We start from the raw sequence: 25,478 nt of genomic DNA, 5'->3' as shown, positions 1-25,478 counted from the left end.
TGTTTTGCCCACTTTGTACAAAAATAATGGCCCAGTAATTCCGGGCACATCGCGTGAGTAAGAACGAGGTACTCACGCGTGTGCCCGGAGGAATTGCCGGTTTTCAGCATGCACAGTGCATGTGCTGAAAACCGGCATTTCCTGTCCTCTGACCCAAGGGGTTAAGAGGCTGAACGCGTGCGCGGTATCGGGCAGCGCGTGCGACTTGGATTTCCTCTATTTTTAGAGAGTTGCGCGTGTGTAAAGGCCTCCGGTATTTACGCATTGAAAAAACACACGTAAGTACTTAGTTTTACAGGTAAGTGGTCTATTATACAATTGAGAATTTTTTTTTCCACAGATTTGTTATTTTTAAAGAATTTACAGTAAGGTAAGTTTAGTTTTAGCCCCGATTTTTTATATAAATTTTTTTTTCAAATTTTAAAATTATTGTTTAAAATCGTTTTTCAGAGTTCTTTATGGTTCATTTAAGTAGTGCAGTGTTTTTTTAAATTTTCTTTCAGGTTTAAGTAGTGTTTTGGGGCCAGGAGTTTTCATGAGTTTGACAGCTCTTACTGTCAAACTCATGAATGAGCTTTTGCAACATCCCATTGGTTGCCCTGTGCTCACGTGATCCCAGCCGGCTCATCGCACTAAGTACGTCGCTGGGTCACGCACGCACAGCGCGGCAGGACCTCAAGCGGGCCAGTGAGAGGAAATGCAATGTGGGCCAGAATTAAAATGTCAGCGCGCCGGGTAAGTGAACATCGGGGCTTGCACGCGTGGCAAGCCCCCGATCCTAATTTCTGGCCCAACAAATTGCAGGACAACGGAGTATTACAGTTTAAACTCTTTTATGAAGCATTAGGTCTGTGATCTCAATCATACAGCACAGTGGGGAAAAGATGGAGTTAGGACCCCTAGCCTGGGTCTTCAAAACAATAGTAGTCCTTACAGATGCCTGCAGGCCAATGATAATTCAATATGCAAATGTTGCAGATGGAGCCAGCAGTGGGGCCACGACCCGCCACGGACACCGCCCGCACCTGACCCACCCAGGTAAGTAAAATCTCGGTCATCGTGTCTGTGGCGGCTCTTTGAAAGAGCTACCAGTTAGTGCCACTCTCCTGCTCTTTCCCCAAAGCCCTGCAAATTTTTCTTTTTCAGGTATATATCAATTCTCTTTTGAAAGTTACTATTGACTCTGCTTTGACCACCTTTTCAGGCAGTGCATTCCATAGAAACATAGAAGATAGGAGCAGGAGTAGGCCATTTGGCCCTCGAACCTGCTCCACCATTTAATGAGATCATGGCTGATCATCCAAATTCAGTACCCTGGCCCTGCTTTCTCCCCATATCCCTTGATCCCTTTAGCCTTAAGAAATATATCTAACTCCTTCTTGAATATATTTAATGAATTGGCCTCAACTGCCTTTTGTGGTAGAGAATTCCACAGGTTCACCACTCTCTGGGTGAAGAAATTCCTCCTCATCTCTGTCCTAAATGGCTTATCCCTTATCCTTAGACTGTGACCCCTGGTTCTGGACTACCCCGCCATTGGGAACATCCTTCCTGCATCTAGTCTGTCTAGTCCTGTTAGAAATCGTAACAACTTGCTGGGTAAAGAAAGTTCTCCTAATTTCCCTGCTGGAATTTTGGCCAATTACCTTAAATCTGTGTCATCTGGTTACTGACCCTCCTGCCACTGGAAACAATTTCTCCCCACCTACTCTATCAAAACCCCATATAATTTTGAACGCCTCAATCAAATCTCCCCTCAACCTTTTCAAGAGTTTTTCCCAATCTTCCACTGTAATTTCGACAGAAGATTGTAGAACCCTTGGTGAAATGTTGTAAATGGCCTTTTACACAGTTTCTCCAGGGGTTCTGCTGATCTATCACCGAAGTTAGCGCAGAAATCGCCCCCGAATCTTATACACACAAGGGGTTATTTCTGACTTTGTGCAATGTAAAACAGGTGACAGCAAATCGGCAGCCCGTTTTACATCTCTCCCGGTTTTTATTTCCATTGAAATCAATGATACTTCTGAGAAACCCTTAGAAACATAGAAACATAGAAGATAGGAGCAGGAGTAGGCCATTCGGCCCTTCGAGCCTGCTCCGCCATTCAATGAGATCATGGCTGATCATCCAAATTCAGTACCCTGTCCCTGCCTTCTCCCCATATCCCTTGATCCCTTTAGCCTTAAGAAATATATCCAACTCTTTCTTGAATATATTTAATGAACTGTCCTCTACTGCCTTCTGTGGCAGAGAATTCCACAGGTTCACCACTCTCTGGGTGAAGAAATTCCTCCTCATTTCAGTCCTAAATGGCTTACCCCTTATCCTTAGACTGTGACCCCTGGTTCTGGACTCCCCGGCCATCAAAAACATCCTTCCTGCATCTAGTCTGTCCAGGCCTGACAGAATTTTATAGGTTTCGATGAGATCCCCTCTCAATCTTCTGAACTCCAGTGAGTATAAGCCCAATCGACACAGTCTCTCCTCATACGTCATTCCTGCCATCCCAGGTATCAGCCTGGTGAATCTTCGCTGCACTCCCTCCATGGGAAGAACGTCCTTCCTCAGGTAAGGCGACCAAAACTGCACACAATACTCAAGGTGTGGTCTCACCAAGGCCCTGTACAACTGTAGCAAGACATCCTTGTTCCTGTACTCGAACCCTCTTGCTACGAAGGCCAACATACCATTTGCCTTCTTAACCGCCTGCTGCACCTGCATGCTTACCTTCAGCGACTTGTGCACAAGAACACCCAGGTCTCTTTGCACTTCCCCTTCTCCCAATCTATTGCCATTCAAATAATAATCTGCCTTCCTGTTTTTGCCACCAAAGTGGATAACCTCACATTTATCCACATTATAGTGCATTTGCCATGTTTCTGCCCAATCACCCAACCTGTCCAAATTGTACTGGAGTTTCACGACATCCTCCTCACAGCTTACCCCCCCACCCAGCTTTGTGTCGTCTGCAAATTTGGAGGTATTACATCCAATTCCCTCGTCTAGATCATTAATATATATTGTGAATAGCTGGGGTCCTAGGACCGATCCTTGCGGTACCCCACTAGTCACTGCCTGCCACTCGGAAAACGACCCGTTTATTCCAACTCTTTGCTTTCTGTCCGCCAACCAGTTCTCTATCCAAGTCAATACCTTGCCCCCAATCCCATGTGCCTTAATTTTGCACGCTAATCTCTTATGCGGGACCTTATCGAAAGCCTTCTGAAAGTCCAAATACACCACATCCACTGGTTCTCCCTTATCTATTTTACCAGTTACATCCTCAAAAAATTCCAGTAGATTAGTCAAGCACGATTTACTTTTCGTAAATCCATGTTGACTTTGTCCGATCCTGTCACTGCTTTCCAAGTGCTCTGCTATTACATCTTTTATAATGGACTCTAGCATTTTCCCCACTACCGATGTCTTGCATCTACCTCAGATTTTTGTACACGGTACAAAAGAGATACAAAAGACAATTTGTCATTTGGTAACAAGTCCTTCACTCACCTCTAGCCTCCAACCTCTCTCCTCTTTGTCTCTTCCTGTTTGGTTGATCATGCTGTAGTTAGTGCTCCTCTGAACTTTTCTATCTTATTCTTCATCTGCAAGTACACCATCCTATGTTGCTATATATTTGCCCTCCTCCATCCTCGCTGTATTGAGATCAAGAGGTAGCACACTATTTGCTTAACTCATTCTTTCTCAGGACCTCTAATGCATGGAACTGCTTAACTCCCTCAGTCTTTCTTTCTACAATGTACGAGTCTCTAAAACCCAAAGTTGACATCTAATTCACTGTGTCTTTTCTTCTATGGATTTTGGCCTTGGTGATGTGCTGTAATATGACCTTGGGTTTTCACCTGCATTTCTCACTAATAATAAAAAACACATAAAATGTACTTCTGGAAATTATTTAAAGCACATTATTTCTAAGTGGCTGCAAAACAGATGTTAAACAACCACTCATTAAAGAGCTATTAGCTTCTTGCCTTTCTGAAAAAGTGTTTGGTAAACATTCCTGTTTTGTTTCTTTTGTTTGTTTGGAAGGGAAAAGATCCAAAGATCCACATACACTTTTTTATTAGAATGCTTGCTCGATACCACGACGTTTTGCTGTGATTTATGCCATTCCGTTATATATTTGTAAAGATTTTTTTAATGTTTTGTCAAAAGTCTCTTTACCAAAAATATCAAAGGACTGAGACTGAATGGCAGCCTTGGCTGAGAGCTAGCACTCTGGGTCAGAAGGTTGTGGGTTCAAGCCTCGCTGACACTTCAGCACAGTACTGTAAGAAATAGCTGTTAGATTCATTAATGGGGTTTTAATTCTTAGAACAGAGACTGACAACAGACTGAAGGCCGGGAATAGATGGCAGGAATGTCAGCAAGGTCAAATAACAAGCACAAAAAGAAAAATGGCCAAGACCAGGGCATGAAAGTGATAAGGGAGTCATAAAATTCAAAACAACACAGGATGGTGGAATGAAAGTTAGACAATATGGAGCTAGAAAGTCATAAAATGTCCTTAAAGAAATATAACAAGACATTCCTCAGAAAGATAAGAGGAAGGCCTTGTCAGCCATGATTGACACCAGGTATCCACCAGCCCACAGAAATAACATTTAAAAATAAGGCACTGAGAAAGAAATGGTCAGACAGCTAGGAGTGAAGGCCTCCTCGAGGTGGAAATCAATGCTGGCTTACGCCTAACACCTTGATCAAGTTTAGCCTCTGAGGTGTAAATCAATACTGGCTTATGCCTAACACTTCCAACAGCTTGAGGGACGAACTAACAGAAGTGACTGTTGCTGTAGACTGCAGAAATCCGCCGACCCTAGACCTCCACGCTGTCTCATCGGGCATCTAACCGTCTATCCAATCGTGGCATTCCGCTTCAGGGGTCGTAGATCGCTCTCTACTATCACAGGTTGTATGTCTATTATACTTATCTTAACCACATGTAATATCTGATTATGCTTTAAAGTGTAGCTCTTTAATAAAAAGCCTTACAACTCCTAAGACCCTTTGGGTAATCTGTGTGTGACCTGTGATCCAAATCTTACAGTACTGAGAAGAGTGCTACACTGTTGGAGGTAATGGTCGCGATTTTACTAATGGAGGCGGGTTGGGTGCGGGCCAGGTGGTCGGCGGGTCCTGCTCCCGCCTCCGCTGTCAGATGGGATAAATTTGCGATTTTGCCCTAATTGGGCAATTGATTCCCTGCGTGTGCGCTCCCCTGGCCCAATTAGTCTTTTGGGTCTGAAACTCACCTCTGCTGACGTCATTTATCCAGCTGCTTTTAAGGGCTCCAAGCAGCCTTGGTTCATTTTCTACCTCTGTACTTCCAGAGTGAATACTTTGCTAATTGTTTGATACTCCTGAAATGTCTAGCTCAAGGCCCAAGGCTTCACCTCGCTTCGATGATGATTGCCTCCATGCTCTGCTGGAGGGAGCCAGAGCTCAAAAGGAGGTGCTCTTTCCTTCCTCTGGGAGGAAAAAATCTCCCCAGCAGACCAAAGCTGTGTGGCTGCAACTGGCACAGGAGGTAAGCTCCAGATCGTTGTGCAGCAGAACCTGACTGCAGTGCTGAAAGAGGTTCAATGACCTTGTCCGCACAGGAAAAGTGAGTATACCATCACCGTTACCCTCATTCTGCTCCCCATCTCCTCTCAGCATCAGCACTCTGCATTGTCAACCTACTCCTACATGTCCCACTTTACCCTTACATCCCTTGCACCCTTAACCATCCCTCTATCTCTATGTACACAATCACTTCACTATTCGACTATGCTGCCTTCACACTCCCTATCATTGTTATGCAATGACAACAACTAACAACACACAGGGAGGGCCCTTGGTATTGGGACCTCACTCCATCTTTGTCTCCTTCTAAGCATCTATTCTATGGATTCACGACACTCACTCCATCATTCTCATCAAACTCCACTTGTGTCCCTCATTGCAGGAAAAGAGAGCCCACAATAAGAGGAAAAGGGCGAAGACAGGAGGAGGGCCACCCTCAATAGCCCATCTCACCAGCGTGGAGGAGACGGCCCTAGAGATTGTTGGAGCCGAGGAGGATGTTGAAATGGGGTACGGACAGACGGGCACATCAGAGCAAGCTGGTGACAGAATAGTTTTGCATCTCTCTCATTTACATTGCATGAGTGACTGATATAGCTTCTGATGCTCATACCTATCGACTTATGATCATCTGCACAAGTCCATGTGCATGCTACGTTAATATCACGTCTAACTCATGGCTTTACTCCCCCACAGGACCATCAACAGCCCCCCTCTCCAATGTCCAGGAGGAAGATCCGGAGCCAGAAGACTCCTCAGAGGAAGCTGCAACCTCTGAGGGTGCAGCGTCAGCAGAATTAAACGCACCCAGCACCAGCGCAGAAACGCACACCTTGGTGGGACCTTCGGGAGATAGAGTAGTGTTGTCACCTGGTGTATCACAGCTCACAAGTAAGCATCTGGTGGCGGCAGGGACAGCAGTGGAGAGTCCTCATCGGAGGCCGCAGGGCGCTCCCAGCTCTGCTCAGCTGCATGTGGACCTTGTGCCTCCGGGTCCATCCAGAAAGAGAGCGGTGCTGGAACTCCTGGAACAAGTGCAGGAGTCTCTGGCAGGTTTTGTCTCCAGGGTTACTGTGAGAGTGGAGAGGATGGAGGAGTCCATCTCTAACATGAGCAGTGCCTTTGTGGAGGCGATGGCACATGAACGCACCACCACAGAAAGGATGGCAACCTCCGTGGAAAGGCTGGCTATGGCCATGGAGGAAAAAAGTCGCCAGAGTCAGGGAAACATGGTGAATGTTCAGAATAGACTGACATCTCTGGAGGAGTGATGGGCAGCTATTGAGTAGAGAAACCAGAGCTTCATGGAAGTCATTTTGAGTAGGACTGCCAGGTCCTTATGGCCCCGTTGATGTGCAGCAAGGTGCTGTCCAGCCACTTGCTGGCACTGAAACTGAAATGGGGCCGAACCATGAGAGGGATGTTGGTGGCAGCCAACAAGTGGGGGCTCCTTTCCAAGTGCTCACACTTCCATGTCACTGAGTAGCTCTCGGTCAGAGTCCCACCAGAGTCCTCACCCAACTGAGATGGGCGTCTCAGCCCCTGCACAGATGCAGGAGGAGCAGACTGTTGCCGAGCCCTCACAGGCTCGCAAACCCAGAGGATGCCTGCCAAAGATGTCGAAGCAGGAGCAGCATGAAAGTGAGCAAGGTGCCTCCACATCTGCTGAAGCCACAGGGGAGGCACCACGTAGAAGCACGCGTAAGAGGAAGATAAAGCACAATTAGTTACAAGGGTAATCACTTGGGTGTTCTGTTCTGTTGTCTTTTGTTTTTTTTTATATTTGACATTGTCATCCTTTTGTGAATGGATTAAACAGAAGTTCTGGCCTATGTGATCTCGGAAATGGAAGTTCCACATTGAGGGCTCAGGGTGACTTGCATTTGTAATGATGATGGTCAGAGTGATAGGAACCTACAGGTTCTTTACATTGTGTATGGTGTGTTAAGAAGGTGCCAGCCACATTTGTTTGATTCGTCTACTTAAGTGATTCTGGCAAAGATTAGTGCATCCCTTGCATCACGGGCAGCAATATGCTCGCGTGCTGCTGGAACTGGCGCATCTGCCTCCGCAAGGCCCTCCTCCTCATCTGAGGAGGCTATGCGTTGAGCCACTTGTTCCTCAGGCAGCTGCAAGCCACGATGCTGTGCGCTGTTGTGCAGTGCACAGCAGACCACAATGATTCTGGAGACCCTGGCTGCTGAATACTGTAGGGCTCTACCTGATCTATCAAGGCATCTGAATCGCATCTTCAGCAAGCCGATGGTTTGCTCGATAATGGATCTGGTGGAAATGTGGCTGGCATTGTAGCACTCCTCAGCTTCGTTGGATGGCCTCCTCAATGGCGTCATCAGCCACGTCTTCAGGGTATAGCCCTTGTTTCCAAGTAGCCACCCGGAAAGTTTATTTGGCGGATTGAAGAGCAGAGGCACACTAGACTGGTGCAGGATGAACGAGTCATGACAACTGCCAGGGTACTTCGCGTAAACATGCAAAATGTCCTTCCTGTGGTTACACACCAGCTGCACATTGAGGGAGTGGAAGCCCTTGCGGTTGACAAAAACAGCTGGGTTGTGATGGGATGCCCTAAGGGCCATACGTGTGCAGTCTACGACGACCTGCACCCTTGGCTAGCCTGCCATATTTGCAAAGTCAACTGCACGCGTGGTTACACTTGCTTGATCCGTGGATCTGTGCGCCCTGGTAAAGAGGGCATCAGTTACCTGTGTGATCCAAGTGTGTGTGGCCGACTGGGAGATGCCGCTGATGTCTACTGATGATCCCTGGAAGGACCCTGAAGCAAAAAAATTGAGGGCGGTGGTGACTTTGACAGTCACTGGTAAGGGGTGTCCACCCACTCCTCTGAGCTCCAGGTGTTGGTGCAGCATTGCGCAGATGTCACCGATTACCTCTCGCGAAAGACTCAGCCTCCTTTGGCACTGCTGCTCAGTCATGTTGAGGAAGGTCATCCTCGGCCTGTAAACCCTGTGTTGGGGGTATCTCCTGCGGCGAGGTGCAGCCCTGTGCTGATGCCTTCTGCCCTGTGCACCATCAGGTGGCTGAGCAGGAGGTTGGCGCTCCTGCTGTTGGTGCTGCTGTTGTTCCTGATTTTGCTGCAGCCGCGGCTGCTTGTCCTCCGAAACTGAGGACCAGGATGAAAGGAAATAAATGGTTCCCATGCTGCTAGTAGATATCTCCGCTGAAGAAGTGCTCAGTCAATGTGGGGAGAGGGTTTTCCCAGGAGGTAACAGTGGAGATGGATCTCAGCTTCACCACTTCCAAGATCAGTAGACCTGCAAAAAGTTTTCCAAGACCTGAAAAAACAAAATTCTGCCACCTGCAACTAATCCTTGTTGAGACTCCGTTTTTATGCTGGAGCTGCAGCTGTCAAGAAGGCAGTCACTTGTGAACCCGACACAATTAGCTGGCGTGGTTTGGGAACGATGTGGAATACGCTGAAAATGTGGTAAAATGTAAAAGGGCAGGCAAAATAGGATTACACAGGTAGTTAACAACCAGTTAAGTACCTTAAGGGCCTATGCCGCCGCTTGGTGGCGGGACCGAACGGGAGTCTGCAAGCTCGCCTTTGGAAAAGTTGCACAGAGGCGGATTGATGGTGGGATCGGAACCCGCCGCCATTTTTAGCCATTTTACCACCTGACCCGCCTCTAAACCCGCCTTCTCAGGGCTGGTAAAATCGAGCCCAATGTCTCTAGGATGCAATATTAACCTGTGGCCCTATCTCTCTGTTCAGGTGGATGTAAAATATCCCACTATTTGAAGAAGAACCAGAGGACACGGCCTGCGCTTGAAGGGAGTAAATTCAAAACTAATCCGCGAAAACAATATTTCAATGAGCGTGTAGTAAATCTATGGAACAGACTCCCTAGGGAGACAGTGGAAGCAGTTAGTGTTGATTCATTCAGATGCAAATTAGATCATTTATTTGCAGAAAATATTTTGGGATACAGTATATAAGTAGTGTGAGACATGACATGGGGTAAGTGTAGTGTGCTTGGGAGCAACAGGTGACTTTGGGTCGATGGTTCCCAAAGCTCTCCACCAATGGAGTTGTCCTTGCGTCATGTCTGGATCTGCTGTAGACTGATTGATAGTGATTGATTTCTATGATTAGTCAACAACCCTGTTATTCTATCATGCGACTACCAGGATGGTAGAAGGCCAACTAGATGGACCTTGGTCATTTTTGTCTAGCAATTCCTAGGTTCCTATGAAGAGTAGCAGAGGTATCTCGGCCAACATTTATCCCTCAACCAAGACAAACAAACACCAAAACATTTGAACTAGTCTTTATCTCATTGCTGTTAGTGGGAAAAGGGGCAGAGACTCAGCAATTCTCTGCCCCATTTGTACTGTTCTGTGATTATTTTTAGGGTTTTCACTGAGGAGTTGCAAAGTGCCAGCACTTAGAGCAGGAGCAAGCATTCAAATCATTTTTAAATAAGACAGAAGTAGAATAATGACGCCTCCCAACTCATTTGCTTCCCCTAATGTCCAGTGGGTATCTATCAGAATAAATAGGCGTTAGGCTCTGCACTCAGTCCTCTTCAGATCAGAGGGACTGGCAGCAAGGAGAAAAACAAAAGGTAAGAGGTCTATTTTTCAGGTTCCACCATTGGTCTTCAGAGCTTGAGACTTTCTGACTGCTCTTTAGACAGTAGTCGGAAGGCCATGTAGCCTACGGGCATTACTGCTGCTGCAGGTTGGAGTGACTTGCAGCAGCAGCTGGGTTTCTGCCCCTTTTTCCAGGCTGCTAAGAGCACAGTCCTGCATGCATGTGCGCTAGGGTGGCCACCTCAGGTTGGACATATACCTGAAGGTTTCATCACATAACCTCCCACCTCCAATCGTCATTCCCAGTCAAACAGCCTCCGCCCCCCCCCCCATTTCCAATATTATTAAACTAATAAACAAGTGTTAAAATAATTTTTTTTTAAAGCCCATTTTTTCACTCGGACTGCTCACAGTAGTGTCTGGAGATTAATCTTTAATCCAGGACAATCCTGGGAGAGTTGGTAGCCCCAATATGCGCTAGGCCTAGGAACATAACCTGAACCTGCCAATACGGGCAGGTTCAGGTGGAACATACTTTAGATGCACTCCACCTGACTAGCGCACAGGCATTGGACGGGGGAAGAACTGTGTTTAAAGTGGCCTGTTCTTTTATAGATCGCAAAGCCTAATTGCCTGACAGGCTGCCTATCATTTTATTACTGGGACCCTGCCAATTATTGAAGAAAGAAACGAAAACAGAAAATGCCGGAAGCACTTTTGCTTGGTCAGGCAGCACCTGTGGAAGGAACAGATGAGTTAAAGTCAAGGGTGTGGTCCTTTCATCAAAACTAGAGGATATTACAGATGAACGGTATTTAAAAAGGAACTGAACAAAGGAAATGGGGGGGAATAACACACTCACAAAAAGAAATAGAATGGCCTGTAAGGTGCTTGAGTGGAAAACGAGAGATGGTTCAATGGCAGCAGTAATATTAGCATGAGACAACATTGCTCCAGAATGTGTGGTGCTATTTGGCAGGCTTTTACTACCCATATGGGCCAATTCAAGAAATGGTATTCTTCAACTACTGCCAACAACACAAACCCTGCTGTCAGGTTCAACAGTTGATTGGTCAATTGGAAGAGGGGCGGGGTTTGTCAAATCCGTTATCTGATATGTTGACTGTTCTGCAAAGCTGCCATTCTGATTGGCCGATTAAACTAAGAGGGCTTGGAAAATTAGAACCAATGGGGAAAGCGGCTGAGGGTAGAGACGCTGATGATTGGCTGTGGGGCGGATCGTATTATAGTGGCACTGCTGATTGGCTGAGACTCGGTCCTCTCAGAATAATTACACTTTCTGATTGGCGGAGCGGCGGGTCGCAAGTAGATGTTTGTTGCTCCCGGACTAAGAGGCGAGATTGTGTTTTGTTTGCAGCCCAACGGGGAGGGGCGTGTTAATGACCAACTATCAGAGGAGTAGAGCAACAGTGTTCGTGCTTTACCTCTGTCTTACTCGTATCTCCAGATATATATATATTTATTATTATTTCTGTACATTTCCCCTCTCACTGTTTAAGTACTCTGGCTCTAGCAAAGTTTCATAACTTTCTCAGTTTTCACCTTGTTTCCTCATCCCTTTCCCTCTTTAAAATCTCTACACTTTATCTTAATTCATTGGTTGATTTGTAGCATCTGATTCTTTCTCCACTTACTCAAATGTTCTTTTGCACCCAATCTGTAGCGGATATTTTGTGCACACATCAATACTTCACATTTCTCCTGTAAGATGCCATCTCTGATTAGCTTTCTCCGCCACGCTTTCCTTCTCTCCTTTGGTCTGGTTTCCTCTCCTGCACTCTATCTCTCTTTTCCCCTCTTACTCTCAAACTTTCTCCCTCCTCTGAAGGAAGCTCCCCCCCACCTCCCCTTAGTGCGCAGAGCTGAAGAAGTTGAGTCAAGTGGAAAGTTTTTTTTTTAAGACAAAGAAAATGGCGAGAGATGGAAATAAACTCCGTTTCATACTTCATTCCAGCGAGCGCAGGCAAAGCAGCTTGAGGAGAGCGGCCGAGATGTCCAGCCCAGCCCGGTTCCAGTCTCCGTGGCCGAAGAGTGCGAGGCGGTTGCAGAGACCGTGCCTGGCCTCTCCTCCTGTCTTGCCGTCCAGACATCTCGGGGTAAGTCCTCACTCTCCTCCCTGTGCTGTTGGCGGGACCCGCCTGCTGCTAAAAAGGGGGCAATCTGACCACTGCAGAAAAAGTTTTCCCCACAGGGTTGCCGAGGAGTTATTTTTGTTGCCAGTGTGAGATTTATTTCTCCTTCTCCTCACCCGAAGGGTCCGAATGCACCTTAAACAACCCTCCTTTCACAAATCGACCATACTGGCCTCTCGTTATCTCTGGCCAATCGCAACTTCAGTGGGGAAACAACTGGATTTTTAATGTGATTTCCTTCCAAGTCGAGGAGAATTGTTGAAGTGAAACCAGTCGTTCAGGTTGTCGAGTTTTAGGATTTTAATTAGTTTTGTTTTGGACCGTGCCACTTTATTTTTAATATAATGTACATTTCTTTTAATTCTTCGAGGCAAAGTGCGATTTTAAAATGGGAGTTGAGCGCTTCAAGTCCGCTCCCAGTGTCGAAGCCGATGGCTTTTCCCTGGGAGGCGTCTGTCACATTGACGTGAAGGACGAGTTTTCCCCTTAAAAAAAAGGAGCGGACCCTCTAGGACACAGAGAGCTCGTACTGGGGAGGGGATGGTGCAATGCATGAAGAATAGCCTTCCACCAGACTTGCAATGGTTTAAATGATTTTTTTGAATTTTAAGTTTGTTTGTGTGTGTGGTTTTTTTTTGAAGTTCGCCAGAATCTGGAGAGGTGACCTTGACAGAGACCCCAAGTCCAGGGAGGAGGGGCATCTCTACAGGTGGCGGAGGAATAGGTGAGTGAGGAGCAGACTTTGCCTAGAACTTTCTCTGTATCCATTTCTTTAAATAAAAGTGTGTAGTTTTTAAAAAAATGAATTGATTCGCCTCGTTTTTATTCTATTCTCTGCGAGTCTCAAAATATGAAATTTTACTTTTTTGAAAAAAGTGTCACATAAATCATAAAGTGCATTAATACACTTGTATGACCATTGGCCCAAACCGTGAAGTGTATTAATATATGCTTACCATCATTGGTTTAAATCATGAAGTGTATTAATATATTCATCTGGTGATGGGTTCAAATCGCCAAGTGTCTTGCTATCTTCTGATCATGGGGTCACTCTGATTCTGCTTAATGACTGGTCGTCTTTAATGAAGGATTGCCAAATGAAGTATTACGTCTCAATAAAATTTTGGAAGATTTATCTAAAGTTAGCCTTTCAACTATGGGAGGTGAGGTGTTAAATTGGCCATCGATTTTACTTGCACTTTTCATTGAATTGCTGGCACTACTTGCCTAGTTATTGTGAAATATTGAAAATCCTTGGCTATAGGGGAAAAATGGAGCAGGAAGCAAGATAAACATAAGTATTTCCATTAAAAAAAAATATATGTATTTTAAAATTTGTAGTGAAGCCCTAGCTGAAACTAATAAACTTTCTCCTTCAGAGAAGTGCATGTGTTGGTTTTAAATTAAGATTTTTAATGTTTTCTCATCAATTTTGTTCTCTCCTCTCCTAAGATCAGTTCAGGGATTGGAGTTGGCCCTGAAATCTCAGGTATATTTTTAAGCAGTAGGTTCTAGTAAATATACCATCTGTTGAAATTGTACCTTTTTTTATAGACGGTTAAGGGGAGAGGTGTTCAAGATTATATGGGGTTTTGATAGAGTAGGTGGGGAGAAACTTCCCACTGGCAGGAGGGTGGGTAACTAGAGAACTCTGATTAAAATAATTGGCAAAAAAGCTAGGGGGATGATGAGTTGACTTTTTACTCAGCAAGTTATGATCTTGAATGCATTGCCTGACAGGTTGGTGGAAGCAGATTCAGTAGCAACTTTCAAAACTTTTTAGAATTGGATCTCTACTTAAAAAGGAAAAATTTGCTGGGCTATGGGGATAAAGCAGGGACTGATTGGTAGCTCTTTCAAAGAGGCAATGCTCTTGTCTATTTATTGTAAAATGTTGAACATCCTTGGCTAAGGAAAAAATAATGACACTGGCACGATGGGCCAAATGTGCTGTATGACGCTATGATTCTGTAGAAGCTGAACTAGCATAAGAAATAGGAGCCAGGAGTAGGCCATTTGGCTCCTCGAGCCTGCTCCGACATTCAGTAAGATCATGGCTGATCTGATCTTGGCCTCAACTCCACTTTCCCACCTGCTCCCCATAACTCTTGACTCCCCTGTAGCTCAGATATCTGTCCATCTCTGCCTTGAATATATTCACTGACTCTGCCTCCACAGCTCTCTGGGGTAGATAAGAAATTCTTCCTCATTCCCATTTTAAATGGGCGACCACTTATTCTGAAACTATGCCCACTAGTTCTAGATTCCCCCACGAGGGGCAACGTCCTCCCTGCATCTACCCTGTCAAGCCCCCTCAGAATCTTATGTTTCAATAAGAACACCTCTCATTCTTCTTAACTCCATTAAGTATAGGCCCAACCTGTTCAACCTTTCTTCATAAGATGATCCCTTCAACTCAGGAATCAACCTAGTGAACCTTCTCTGAACTGCCTCCAATGCAAGTATATCCCTCCTTAAATAAGGAGACCAAAACTGCACGCAGTACTCCAGGTGTGGTCTCACCAGCACCCTGTACAGTTGTAGCAAGACTTCCCTACTTTTATACTCCATTCCCCCTTGCACTCGGGCCAACATTCCATTTGCCTTCCTAATTACTTACTGTACTTGCATGCTAACTTTGTGTTTCCTGTACAAGGACCCCCAGATCCCTCTGTATACTGAGGGACCTACAGAAACATCAGACAGGACCTGCTTTTTAAATTTCAACGTCCAACTGTTGTGTACCGAGGTACTGTTAAATCTTAATGATCAATGCTGCAATGACACTTGCATGGAAACATGTACAAATTGCTGAAGTCTGCTGAGTGAACCTTTACATTTCAAAATATTTCATCTCTTTCCTGGATTTCTCATATCAAATAGGAAATATCTCAAGTTACTTTGGTGTGCCAACTAGCCTTCCCTGACCTGGTTTAATACTGGAGTAATATTTCCTTTTTTATTTCCTCCTCAAATTCCGTCCTCCTTTCCTGAAAGCCCAGGTTGATGTTGGGGTATGGTACTTTGCATATTATATGCTATATATTGTCCCATATCTTGCTGAAGTGAGCACTTTTCATGCCTAAGCCTAGACGGTGAGAGTTGATGGGCTATAATAACAGAAAACGCTGGAAAAGAACTCGGCAGGCCAGGCAACATCCGTGGAGAGAGAAACAGAGTTAATGTTTCAGGTCGAAACCCTTCTTCAGAACAACTTCTGAAGAAGGGTTTTGGCCTGAAACGTTAGCTCTGTTTCTTTCTCCACGGATGTTGCCTGGCCTGCTGAGTTTTTCCAGCGTTTTCTGTTGTTGTTGTTTCGGATTTCCAGCATCCGCAGTATTTTGCTATCGAGAGTTGATGGGCTGTTCAATTATGGGACACCATACCTAGTCTGGTACAGTCCACACTTTGATATCCAGTGACCTCTGCTGGAAAAAATCAGCTGCAAATATTCTGGTTCATTTTCCCCTTCCCTAGTTTGGAGGTGGACTGGTAAAGCCAATAATTTTCTCCAACTGCTTGTTATCTTGGCTCAGTTGGTAGCACCTTTTAAGTCAGAAAGGAAACAGATAGGGAGACACTTTCTGCTGGCTGGGGAGTCTAGGACTAGGGGGCATAGTCTAAAAATTAGAGCCAGACCTTTTCAGGAGTGAAATTAAGAAACACTTCTACACACACACGGTGGTAGAAGTTTGGAACTCTCTTCCACAAACAGCAATTGATGCTGGGTCAATTGTTAATTTTAAATCTGAGATTGATAGATTTTTGTTAACCAAAGGTATTAAGGGATATGGGGCAAAGGTAGGCATATGGAGTTAGGTCACAGATCAGCCATGATCTCATTGAATGGCGGAACAGGCTCGAGGAGCTAAATGGCCTACTCCTGTTTCTAAGTCTTGGGTTCGAGCCCATCTCCAGGACTTGTGCAATCTTGCATGACCTTTCAAGTACTGAGGGAGTCTTGGTTTGTTTCGTGTACTGTCTTTTGATTCAGATGTTAAACCGAGGCCCCTTCTGCCTGTTGAGGTGGGCATTAAAGATCCCATTGCATTATTCAAAAGAAAAACAGGAAATGACCTGGTCAAAAGCACTATTCAGAAAATTATCCATTAAAAGCCAACTTCATCTCACTGTTGCTAAATCATTAATGTTTCTGTTTTGTAGCTGGCACATGTGAATGAACTTGTAGTTTTGTATTCTAGTTACTGGGATAGTGGATAATGCATATACTAAGTGCATTTTGTAACTATAATAGCATGTTCTATGCAATCTTGCAGTAAACCCACATATCATTGCTGTCTGGTTCCTTGCCTTGTTATCTATAGGAGCAGTCTTCACGGGCACAGTAGAAAGTTTTTTAAAACCCAATACTAGATTAAAATTACTGGGGCGGGTCATATTTCTTTCCACTGGGGAAGAGGGTGTGGCATGACGTGACTTGCATGAGGATGAATAATGGATGGTCTACTGGAAAGAACTATTTCAAATTTCGCGAAGGCAACCATGCTACACTTAATCTTTGTGTTGCAATTTGTAGCCCCGAAGACAATTTTACCGTATTTGCAGCCATTTTTAAATGAATCTTTTTGCTGAGGTTGTAGCAACAAATCCCCAAAACTATAATCTGTGGTGCAGCCTGTAAAAGTCCAGCATTGATCTTTGGAGGGATGTCCAAACCATGGCTCATGGACCATACGTGGTCTTGTGAACCTGGGAATCTGACCCACTAGGCCCAAGCAACTCGCTTCTTTATGTGCTGATATTTCTTGCTTGCTGGTTTGTCCTTTTTTTTTTTTGCAAGCTTCCAGTCCCATGCAATTCAAAGGGCTGGCCTTAGCATTGCTGCCTCATTAGTGGATCGACCTTCAATCAGAACAGCTGCTGATGTAAATGGCAATTTACGGAACGTTTTTATTCGCAGTTTAGGTGTGAGCCGGAACGTTCCATGGTATGTATCTGATCTACACTCCCAACCTGCAGCTACACAGCTATTCCAGTGTGGATTTTCTGTGGTAGTAACGTGCTTTTTAATATTTAAAGCCTGGCTTTTAACTCTGCAACTTCCAGGCAGGTTCACACAAGGTGCTTTCTGAGATGGGAGATACTACAGGGTTGAGGTAGAACAGACGTTCTATGCATGGTTTGTAGGCTGTAACTAGAGTTTAACATGTCAGAAATTTGTGCAAACTTACTTATATTCATATAAACTGAGTTGATTGATCAAACAACTAAATGTTGCATATGCAAACTCGCAAAAGTTAGTCTGGTCAATGCTCATCAATGAACAAATACAGACTGTTTGGTTTTGAATGAGCAATTCGTTGCACAGTAATGATTGCTTAAAGCCCATTCAGTAATGGCATTTTTTTTCTCCATTTAAGAAAACTAGGAGAAGGGCCAACGCCCACTAGTGTAGGGCACCAGCAAGGTTGCAAACAGTAGAAAGGTAGGCAGAGTAAATCAAAAGGTAGTGATGAAGTGAAGGCTGGAAGTTTAAAAGCCTGTAGATTGTCAGAGGGAAGGAAGGTTGAAGGAGGAACACAGTCCTACAGTTTTGAGGTCCTGGGAAAGAATAAGTTGGCATTAGGAGACAGCGTGTTGGTTTTTACTGCAACATAGTGAGGATGTAGGACGATGTATTTATGGCTTAGAAAGAACAAGACAGGGAAGTTCAGAGGAACAATGGCTGTCGCCTTGGGCAGATATCTGTCAGGATTCCATGCGATAGTGAAGAATTCAAAGTGTCAATAATTAGATCTTGCAAGTTGAGTGGGAAGTGTGAACTTCAGGATCATACAAGTTGGGCAGCTCAGGATTTTGATGGTTAAAGGTGTAGATTATTTTGCAGATCAGACAGATGACAGTTAATTTAGCTCTTCGTACTACAGCTACAGAGTTACATTTGTGGGAAAGTTGTAGGTGAATTTCAGTAAACCATCGGTAAATGGCACTGATTTTTATATAATAGTCGTACTTTGGAGTACCTATCTCCTGGCCTCCCAAGTTATCCTGGGCTGTGGAGCTGACGCAAATATGTGATACAAAACATTTTAAAACTATATTTCTGCAAGAAAGAAAGAAATAATACTGTTGGTCATTTTGTGCTGTTTGGTGCATGAGTGGACTCTGGGCATCTCGCTTGTATGTGTGTTAGGCTGCTGGTTTCAGATTGATACATTCCACTGAGTTGAGTTCTTTAAATGCAGTGTTCCCTCTTCTCTCTTTGTTCCCTGCCTGAAATAAATGCCAAAATCGCTCCTGATAAGTACAACAGTAAAACTGTTGCTTATTTTGACATTCAAATATATACTTTTAATTAAAGAAGGAACTAGCATTTATATAAGCACATTTCACATGCTCAAGACATCCCAAAGCGCTTCACAGCCAATGATTATTTTTGAAGTGTAGTTGCTATTGCTATGTAGGCAAATGTGGCGGCCAATTTGCACGCAGCATGGTCCCACAGCAGCAAATGTGATAATTCACCAATTAATTGTGATATTGGTGGAGGGACAAATGTTTGTCAGGACACCGGGGGAACTCCCTGCTCCTTCTCGAATAGTGCCATGGATCTTTTATGTCCACCTGAGAGGGCAGATGGGGCCTCGGGTTTAATGTCTCATCCGAAAAATGGCACCTCTGATGATGTCGCCTCAGCACTGCATTTAAAGTGTCAGCCTAGATTTTTTTTTTTGTGCTCCAGTCCTGGAGTGGGGTTTGAATCCACAACCTTCAGACTCCGAGGCCAGAGTGCTGCCAACTGAGCCAAGCTAGCAATGAAGTTCGTACATTATTGTTGGAATCAAGTTTTCAGTTTAAAAATAAATCCACGATCCTAACCTCGCGAAAAGATGTCTGAAAGTAACAGGATTATGAAGTGGATTTGCTGGATTTAAAAAAAAAAAAAAAGACTCCGACATTGACGTGCAGTTCTTCAAAGTTTTGAGAGGAAGGAGATGGGGGAGAAAATAACCTTAAGTATGTTGACATTTCATTGACCTTTGAAAGTCTATTCTGTTAATCATACTCCAAAGTGGTGAAGATATGGTTGGCTGCCTCACTGTTTTTACACGCAGTCGTGCTCAGCATTTAAGTTCTTCAAAATAATTGCTGCCTACCTGTGTATAGTTTTATATTCACCCCCCCCATTGCAAAGTTAGGGAAGCCCCTTAGGCTGGTCATAGGCTGGAATTTGTTTTTTTTTCTCTGTTGAACAGAAATGAGTTCCTGTCATTAGAGGACCACAGGGTGTGGTTATTAACTGATTGGAGTGGAAAAACTTTCGACTCTGGTGCTCATGCTGCCTTTTTCCTTTGCAGATGACCTCTAATGAGCAAGGACTAATTTGTGCCAGCGGAAGGTTATTTGTGAAGGAGCTGATGACTGGTAACTACCCAGTTTGGTGAGACAACTTCTAACACCTGTACTAACAAGACCAGAATGCCCAGATGTGAATGGGGTTTTAAAACCGTAATTACATTTATTTTAATTCTCTCTCAATTTATCCTGCTTAACTTAGTTTGTGTAGAATGGCTGTTGTTTTGCATAAAACTGTTGGTACACCAGTATTTGATTATCTGTGTGATACTGAATACTACCTTCTAACCTAATCGGGGTCATCATTACAAACAGCAACATCGTAACTTAAGCAGTTTATCGATACGGAGTGATCGATTGTTTTTACTATAATCACGTATTCAAAAGAATACAGTGTGACATTATTTTGTGTTTTTGCATGCATTTTCAGGAGTGTCCCATAAGGATGCTCAAACAAAGGGTGTTGTGCCACTTTATGTTGCTATCATTGAATATCACCGTGAAGCTGTAGAGTGCCAGTAGGTATGACGTACATACTTGACCTTGTAATGCAGAAGTGTCATAACCTTCCTGTAATACTTCATTAACCAGTTGCAACATATGCTGTTTAGTACGTTCCAGCAATTGTCAGCTGATTGTTTCTTGATAAACTTATGGTTGTAATGTTGTGGATCTTCAGCTTGCACCTTGCGCATTCTTGATTTGAAATGATCTGTTGGGCACAAATAGATCCCAAACTTTGGGGGGGGGGGGGTGGGGAAATCCCAACAAATTTAAACTTAGTGTTAAAAGAAACTGGATAATTTAATGGCTGTTATTGTAATCTAGGATCTCAAATAATTGTGGTGTAGATTTCAGTCCTTTTAATGTGCAGTTCCTGGTGTTACTTGAAATAAAAATAGAAAAAACTGGAACGCTCATGATTGGTCTTTCCAGCATTTTCTGTTTTTATTTCCGATTTCCATTATCTACAGTATTTTTCTCGTATAAACTATTCTGCTCCTCCTTTACCTGCATTAGTAATGGCTTGGTATCTGAATTCTTGACTGAAGGCTCTGAACTTTTCTGCTTGTAATCTATCTTGCTTTCTGACAATTCTGTGCATTTGGCCCTTTTAAGCCTGATTTTCATGGGCCCAGAATTCCGACTGCAATTGTGTGTTCCCAGTTCTGGTGCAAGGGTCGGCATTTTTAAGACCAGTTTGGTTTTGTCCTTGTCATCCTATCGTTTGTATAACTAGAATTACACAAGTTACAACATGGAAACATGCTTTTTAGTCCAAGCTGTAGGTGTTGGTGTTAATTTTCTCCATGAACAGGGGTCTGACTCCCATGTGCCTGCCCTGTTGCCATATCCCTTTATCCCCCTTTCCTTTAACCATCCATGTAACCTATTCTTAAATAGGTTCTGTACTTCAAGCACTAACTCTGGTAGTACATGCCACAGCCTTGCAACTCTGCGTAAAACAAGAAGAAAAGTTTTCCTGCTGCACTCTGTCCTAAATCTCTTGTATTTAACCTTCTGAAAAGAAAGAACTTATGTAACACCTTTCCATGACCACAGAATGTCCCAAAGCACTTTACAGCCAATGAAGTACTTTTTGAAGTGTAGTCACTGTTGTAATGTAGGGAACTGCTTTGGCCAATTTGTGCACAGCAAGCTGTAACACAGCAATAAGATGATGACCAGATTATCTTTTTTTTAAAGTGATGTTGGTTGAGGATAAGTATTAGCCAGGATACGGGGGAGAAATCCCCTTCTCTTCTAATAGTGCCAATGGGATCCTTTGCACCCACCTGAGAGGGCAGATGGGGTTTAACGGCACTTCTGACAGTGCAACACTCCATCAGTACTGCACTGAAGTGCCAGCCTAGATTATGGGCTCAAGGCTCTGGCTTGGGACTACTTGTTTCTATGTTTGCAGGTCCAGATGGCAGCCGTGCAAACTCTGAACGGAAACATGTCTACTGCCTTAAACAGGATGACGGACAGATCAAATGTGGGCTTCCAAGGTGCCACTGATCTCCTCCAAGCTGCTCTCCCGCAGAGAAGCAGGAGTGATCTCACCTCATCGCATTTAAAAAGTATTTGGAAATGCACTTGAAGTGCTGTAATCTACAAGGCTCCGGACCAAGAGCTGGAAAGTGGGATTAGGCTGGACAGCTCTTTTTCAACCAGCACAGACATGATGGGCTGAATGGCCTCCTTCTGTGCTGTAAATTTCTATGATTCTTTCTATGACTCTACTGACTGAGGTGAGAGTGCTACCACTGAGACAAGACTGACGCCTAATATCCATCTGATATCTGTCTTGTCAATTTAGACCCTTCAATTAGTAGCAACAATCTGTTTCTATCTACCTTGTCCCATCCCTTAATATTTTTAAAAGACCTCTAAGATCATCTCACAATCTCCTCTGTCCTGATGAAAACAACTCCACTTTTTCAATCTTTCATCCTTTTTGTATTTTCTCATTCCAGACACATCCTAGTGAATCTACGCTATACCCTTTTGCCTCAACAGCCTTTCTATAGCGTGGAACCCAAAACTGTGGCCTTATTAAGATTTTATATAGGTTCACCATCTTCACTTCAATGTTCTTTCCCGCTTTCCTTAAAACCCAGTATTCCATTAGCTCTTTTTTGATATCCACTTGAGGTGCTGCTTTTAATATCGTGTGAACCTAAACTCCTAAATTCCTCTGTTCTCCCAAATCACCCAGCCTTCCCCCTCCCATTCAAAGTATAATTATTAATTTTTCATTAGCCACTTTCGAGGCAAGTGAATCTTCTGCCAGCAACCAACTCTATCAGAATCGAACGTGTATTTTTGAACAGGTGTAACTCTGGCATTTCTGGTCCCCTGTGCAAGAACTTTTGCCCCACAATATGTCAGTATTTTGGGCTCCATTTGTTTGCTGAATCCAGTGCACTGATTTAAGGGTTACTGCTTTGTACAGACTAGAGGACGCAGATTTAAGGTAATTGGCAAAAAAGCCGGAGGTAGATGACCGTTTTTTACGCAGCGAGTTGTGATCTGGAATCCACTGCCTGAAAGGGTGGTGGAAGCAGATTCAATAGTAACTTTCAAAAAGGAATTGGATCTTTAAGAAGGAAAAATTTGCAAGGCAATAGGGAAAGAGCGGGGCTAATTCTATAAGTCTTTCAGAGAGCCAGCACAGGCACGATTGGTCAAATGGCCTCCTTCTGTGCTGTATCATTCTACGATAAAGTAGAGCCTAATATAAAAAATTTGGTTGAATTCTGATTTTCCAGTGTTTTCATTTATGGGTCTCTGCCCTGTAGGATCTAATCAGAATTTTAAAATAAGATTTATTCGCAATCGTGTTTGTGAACTTGTCTAAAGCTGCTCTGTTGTAGCAGAAAATATTTTAAGTTGGGGAAATGCTTTAATTGTGAGCTGAATATTGAATTTAAATCTATTTTGATCATAGTACTTGACCTTCTACCAACAGTGAAGGGTTAAAGGCAAGGAGCTACCCATTAAATGACAAATAGAGGTAGTAGGACTGATATCTGATTAGGCAGGGTGGAGATTGCCCCTGGTATAAATCAATCAAAGCTAAGATTTTTTAAAATTCATTTATGGGATGTGGGTGTCGCTGGCAAGACCAGCATTTATTGCCCATCCTAATTGACCTTGAGAAGGTGGTGGTGAGCTGCTGCTTTGAACCTCTGCAGTCCGTGTGGTGAAGGTGCTCCCATAGTGCTGTTTGGGAGGGAGTTCCAGGATTTTGACCCAGCGACGATGAAGGAACAGCGAGATATTTCCAAGTCCGGATGGTGTTTGACATGGAGGGGAACTTGGAGGTGGTGGTGTTCCCATGCGCCTGCTGCCCTTGTCCTTCTAGGTGGAAGAGGTCGTGGGTTTGGGAGGTGCTGTCCAAGAAGCCTTGACGAGTTGCTGCAGTGCATCTTGTAGATGGTACACACTGCAGCCACGGTGTGCCAGTGGTGGAGGGAGTGCCAGTTAAGCGGGCTGCTTTGTCCTGGATGCTGTCGAACTTCTTGAGCTAAGTAGATAAATCATTCAATAGACTATAAATAATCAAAGATATTTGCTTAATGTTTCCTGTCTACAAATCTTACTTATCACCTTTCTGTAAGCATTTGTAAATCGCTGTGTCAACATTTCCCATTCAATTTTGCGCTCCACTGTAATAGTGTAATTGCAGATTTTGGCTATGTGGAGCAAGTTTCTGAAGTCTCCCAGCTTTGTCTCCATCTTGTATATTTAAAAAAAACTATGTTCATCAACTCTCTGTGGGCAATGCTACAGGCAATTTATCAGCACCATAAAGAAGGTGTCAGCTGTGGCTCACTCTCGCCTGAGTCAGAAGGTTGTGGGTTCAGTTCCCACTCCAGGGATTTGAACACACAATCCAGCTCGACACCCCTAGTGCAGTACCGGGGGAGTGCATCTTTCGGATGAGGTGTTAAACCGAGGCCCCCCTCTCCCCTCTCGGGTGGATGTAAAAAATCACATGGCATTATTTGAAGAAGAGCAGGGGAGTTTACCCCAGTGTCCTGGCCAATATTTATCCCTCAACAAGCATCACTGGAGAAAAAAAACTTATCTGGTCATTATCACATTGCTGTTTGTGGGATCTTGCTGTGTGCAAATTGGCTGCTGCGTTTCTTGCATTACTCAGATACTTCATTGGCTGTAGAGGGCTTTGGGATGTCCTGAGGTGGTGAAAGGCAATGCAAGTCTTTTTTAAGTTTGCATTTCTAATAATAGAACAGATCTCACGGGTAACCTCGAACTCCCAACTACCATCAATGAACTGAAAACACAAACTACAAACAGTGATGTTTCTCCAAACTGGAACGAACAAATACATGTTGTAATTAGAAATCTAGCATAGGAGTATCCCCTTATTCATCACCTCTAAACACTCTTTCTCCAACGCTCTCCCTCCTGACTTGGTTAATGGGTAGGGTAGACTAGTGGTTATGGCACTCGACAAGGTCATTTCAAATCGCACCATGGTAAGTTGTGACACTAAATTCAATAAATCTGGTAATTGTGGGCTGCCAGAAAAAAAAAACTGACCTCCAAGGTATCAATCAGATTTTTGTAAAAATCCAGCTGATTCACTGATGCCTGTCAGGGATGAGAACCTATCTGGTCTTGTGACTATGTGGTTGATTCTTGATTCCCTCTGGGGCAACTAGGGATGGGCAATAAATAGTCACCCACATCCCCAAAACAAATAATTTTTTTTAAAATCGCTTTCCTCCAAATCATCCCAAATTGAGCCCCACTTGCTCATCGCCTCCATCCTTGTTGCCCTATAGTAGCACCCTATCCCCAAAAGGGTTGTCCTTGTCCTCATCTACAAATTTCTCAATGGCTCTTCCAACCTTCCCATGCCTTACATGGCCTCCCATGTCCCCCAGTCCTCTGATTCCAGACTCTTCTGCTCCATCTTCAATGGCAGAACCTTCAATTGTCTCACTTCTTCCTTCCCAAGTCTCTCTGTCTCATTACCAGTCACCCCTACTTTTTAAAAGCTTTTGTAATACTGTGCCCATCTTTTTGAACAAGCTTTCAATCACCTCCCCCAAGACCTCCCAGATAGGTTCAGCAACTGCTCCTTTCCTCCAGTGTAAAGCGCACCATGACATTTTATTGCATTTAAGTCACTAAATAATTGCACATTGTAAGATTCGGTTCTTCTTGGGCACATTATTTGGTGACATTGAGCATCATGCACCTCCATAGTGTCTTCTCCAAGACCTGTCGAGGTCACCTTTTCATACATCTTGAAGGTGGACCTGAAGTGATGATCAAGGTACCATCAGAAACTACAACTGAGCC

The 25,478-nt window shown here is 44.0% G+C and overlaps 1 protein-coding gene across 22 annotated transcripts in view; it reads left to right on the top strand.

The window, feature by feature from the left end:
• The first annotated feature begins 11,435 nt into the window (after nt 1–11,435).
• Nucleotides 11,436–25,478, top strand: part of LOC147112391 (uncharacterized) — a 107,542-nt gene continuing 93,499 nt past the window's right edge. For 3 of the 22 annotated variants that reach the window (XM_085996586.1, XM_085996585.1, XM_085996583.1), the window contains exons 1-5: nt 11,439–12,281; nt 12,959–13,041; nt 13,770–13,806; nt 14,974–15,066; nt 19,637–19,719. In XM_085996586.1, coding sequence (XP_085852712.1) covers nt 12,096–12,281; nt 12,959–13,041; nt 13,770–13,806; nt 14,974–15,066; nt 19,637–19,719 — 482 coding nt within the window. In that variant the 5' untranslated portion in view covers nt 11,439–12,095. Of the gene's footprint in view, nt 12,282–12,958; nt 13,042–13,769; nt 13,807–14,973; nt 15,067–15,558; nt 17,266–19,636; nt 19,788–25,478 lie in introns of those variants that run through there. The other 19 variants (XM_085996595.1, XM_085996594.1, XM_085996593.1 and 16 more) reach the window with 16 other exon arrangements.

This window comes from Somniosus microcephalus, chromosome 9, assembly GCF_052327205.1.
Source record: "Somniosus microcephalus isolate GS21.2 chromosome 9, FLI_Smic_1.0, whole genome shotgun sequence".
In the NCBI taxonomy this organism is placed as follows: Eukaryota; Metazoa; Chordata; class Chondrichthyes; order Squaliformes; family Somniosidae; genus Somniosus; species Somniosus microcephalus.
Note: the sequence above shows the minus strand (reverse complement) of the source record. Positions and strands in the feature narration are given on the sequence as shown.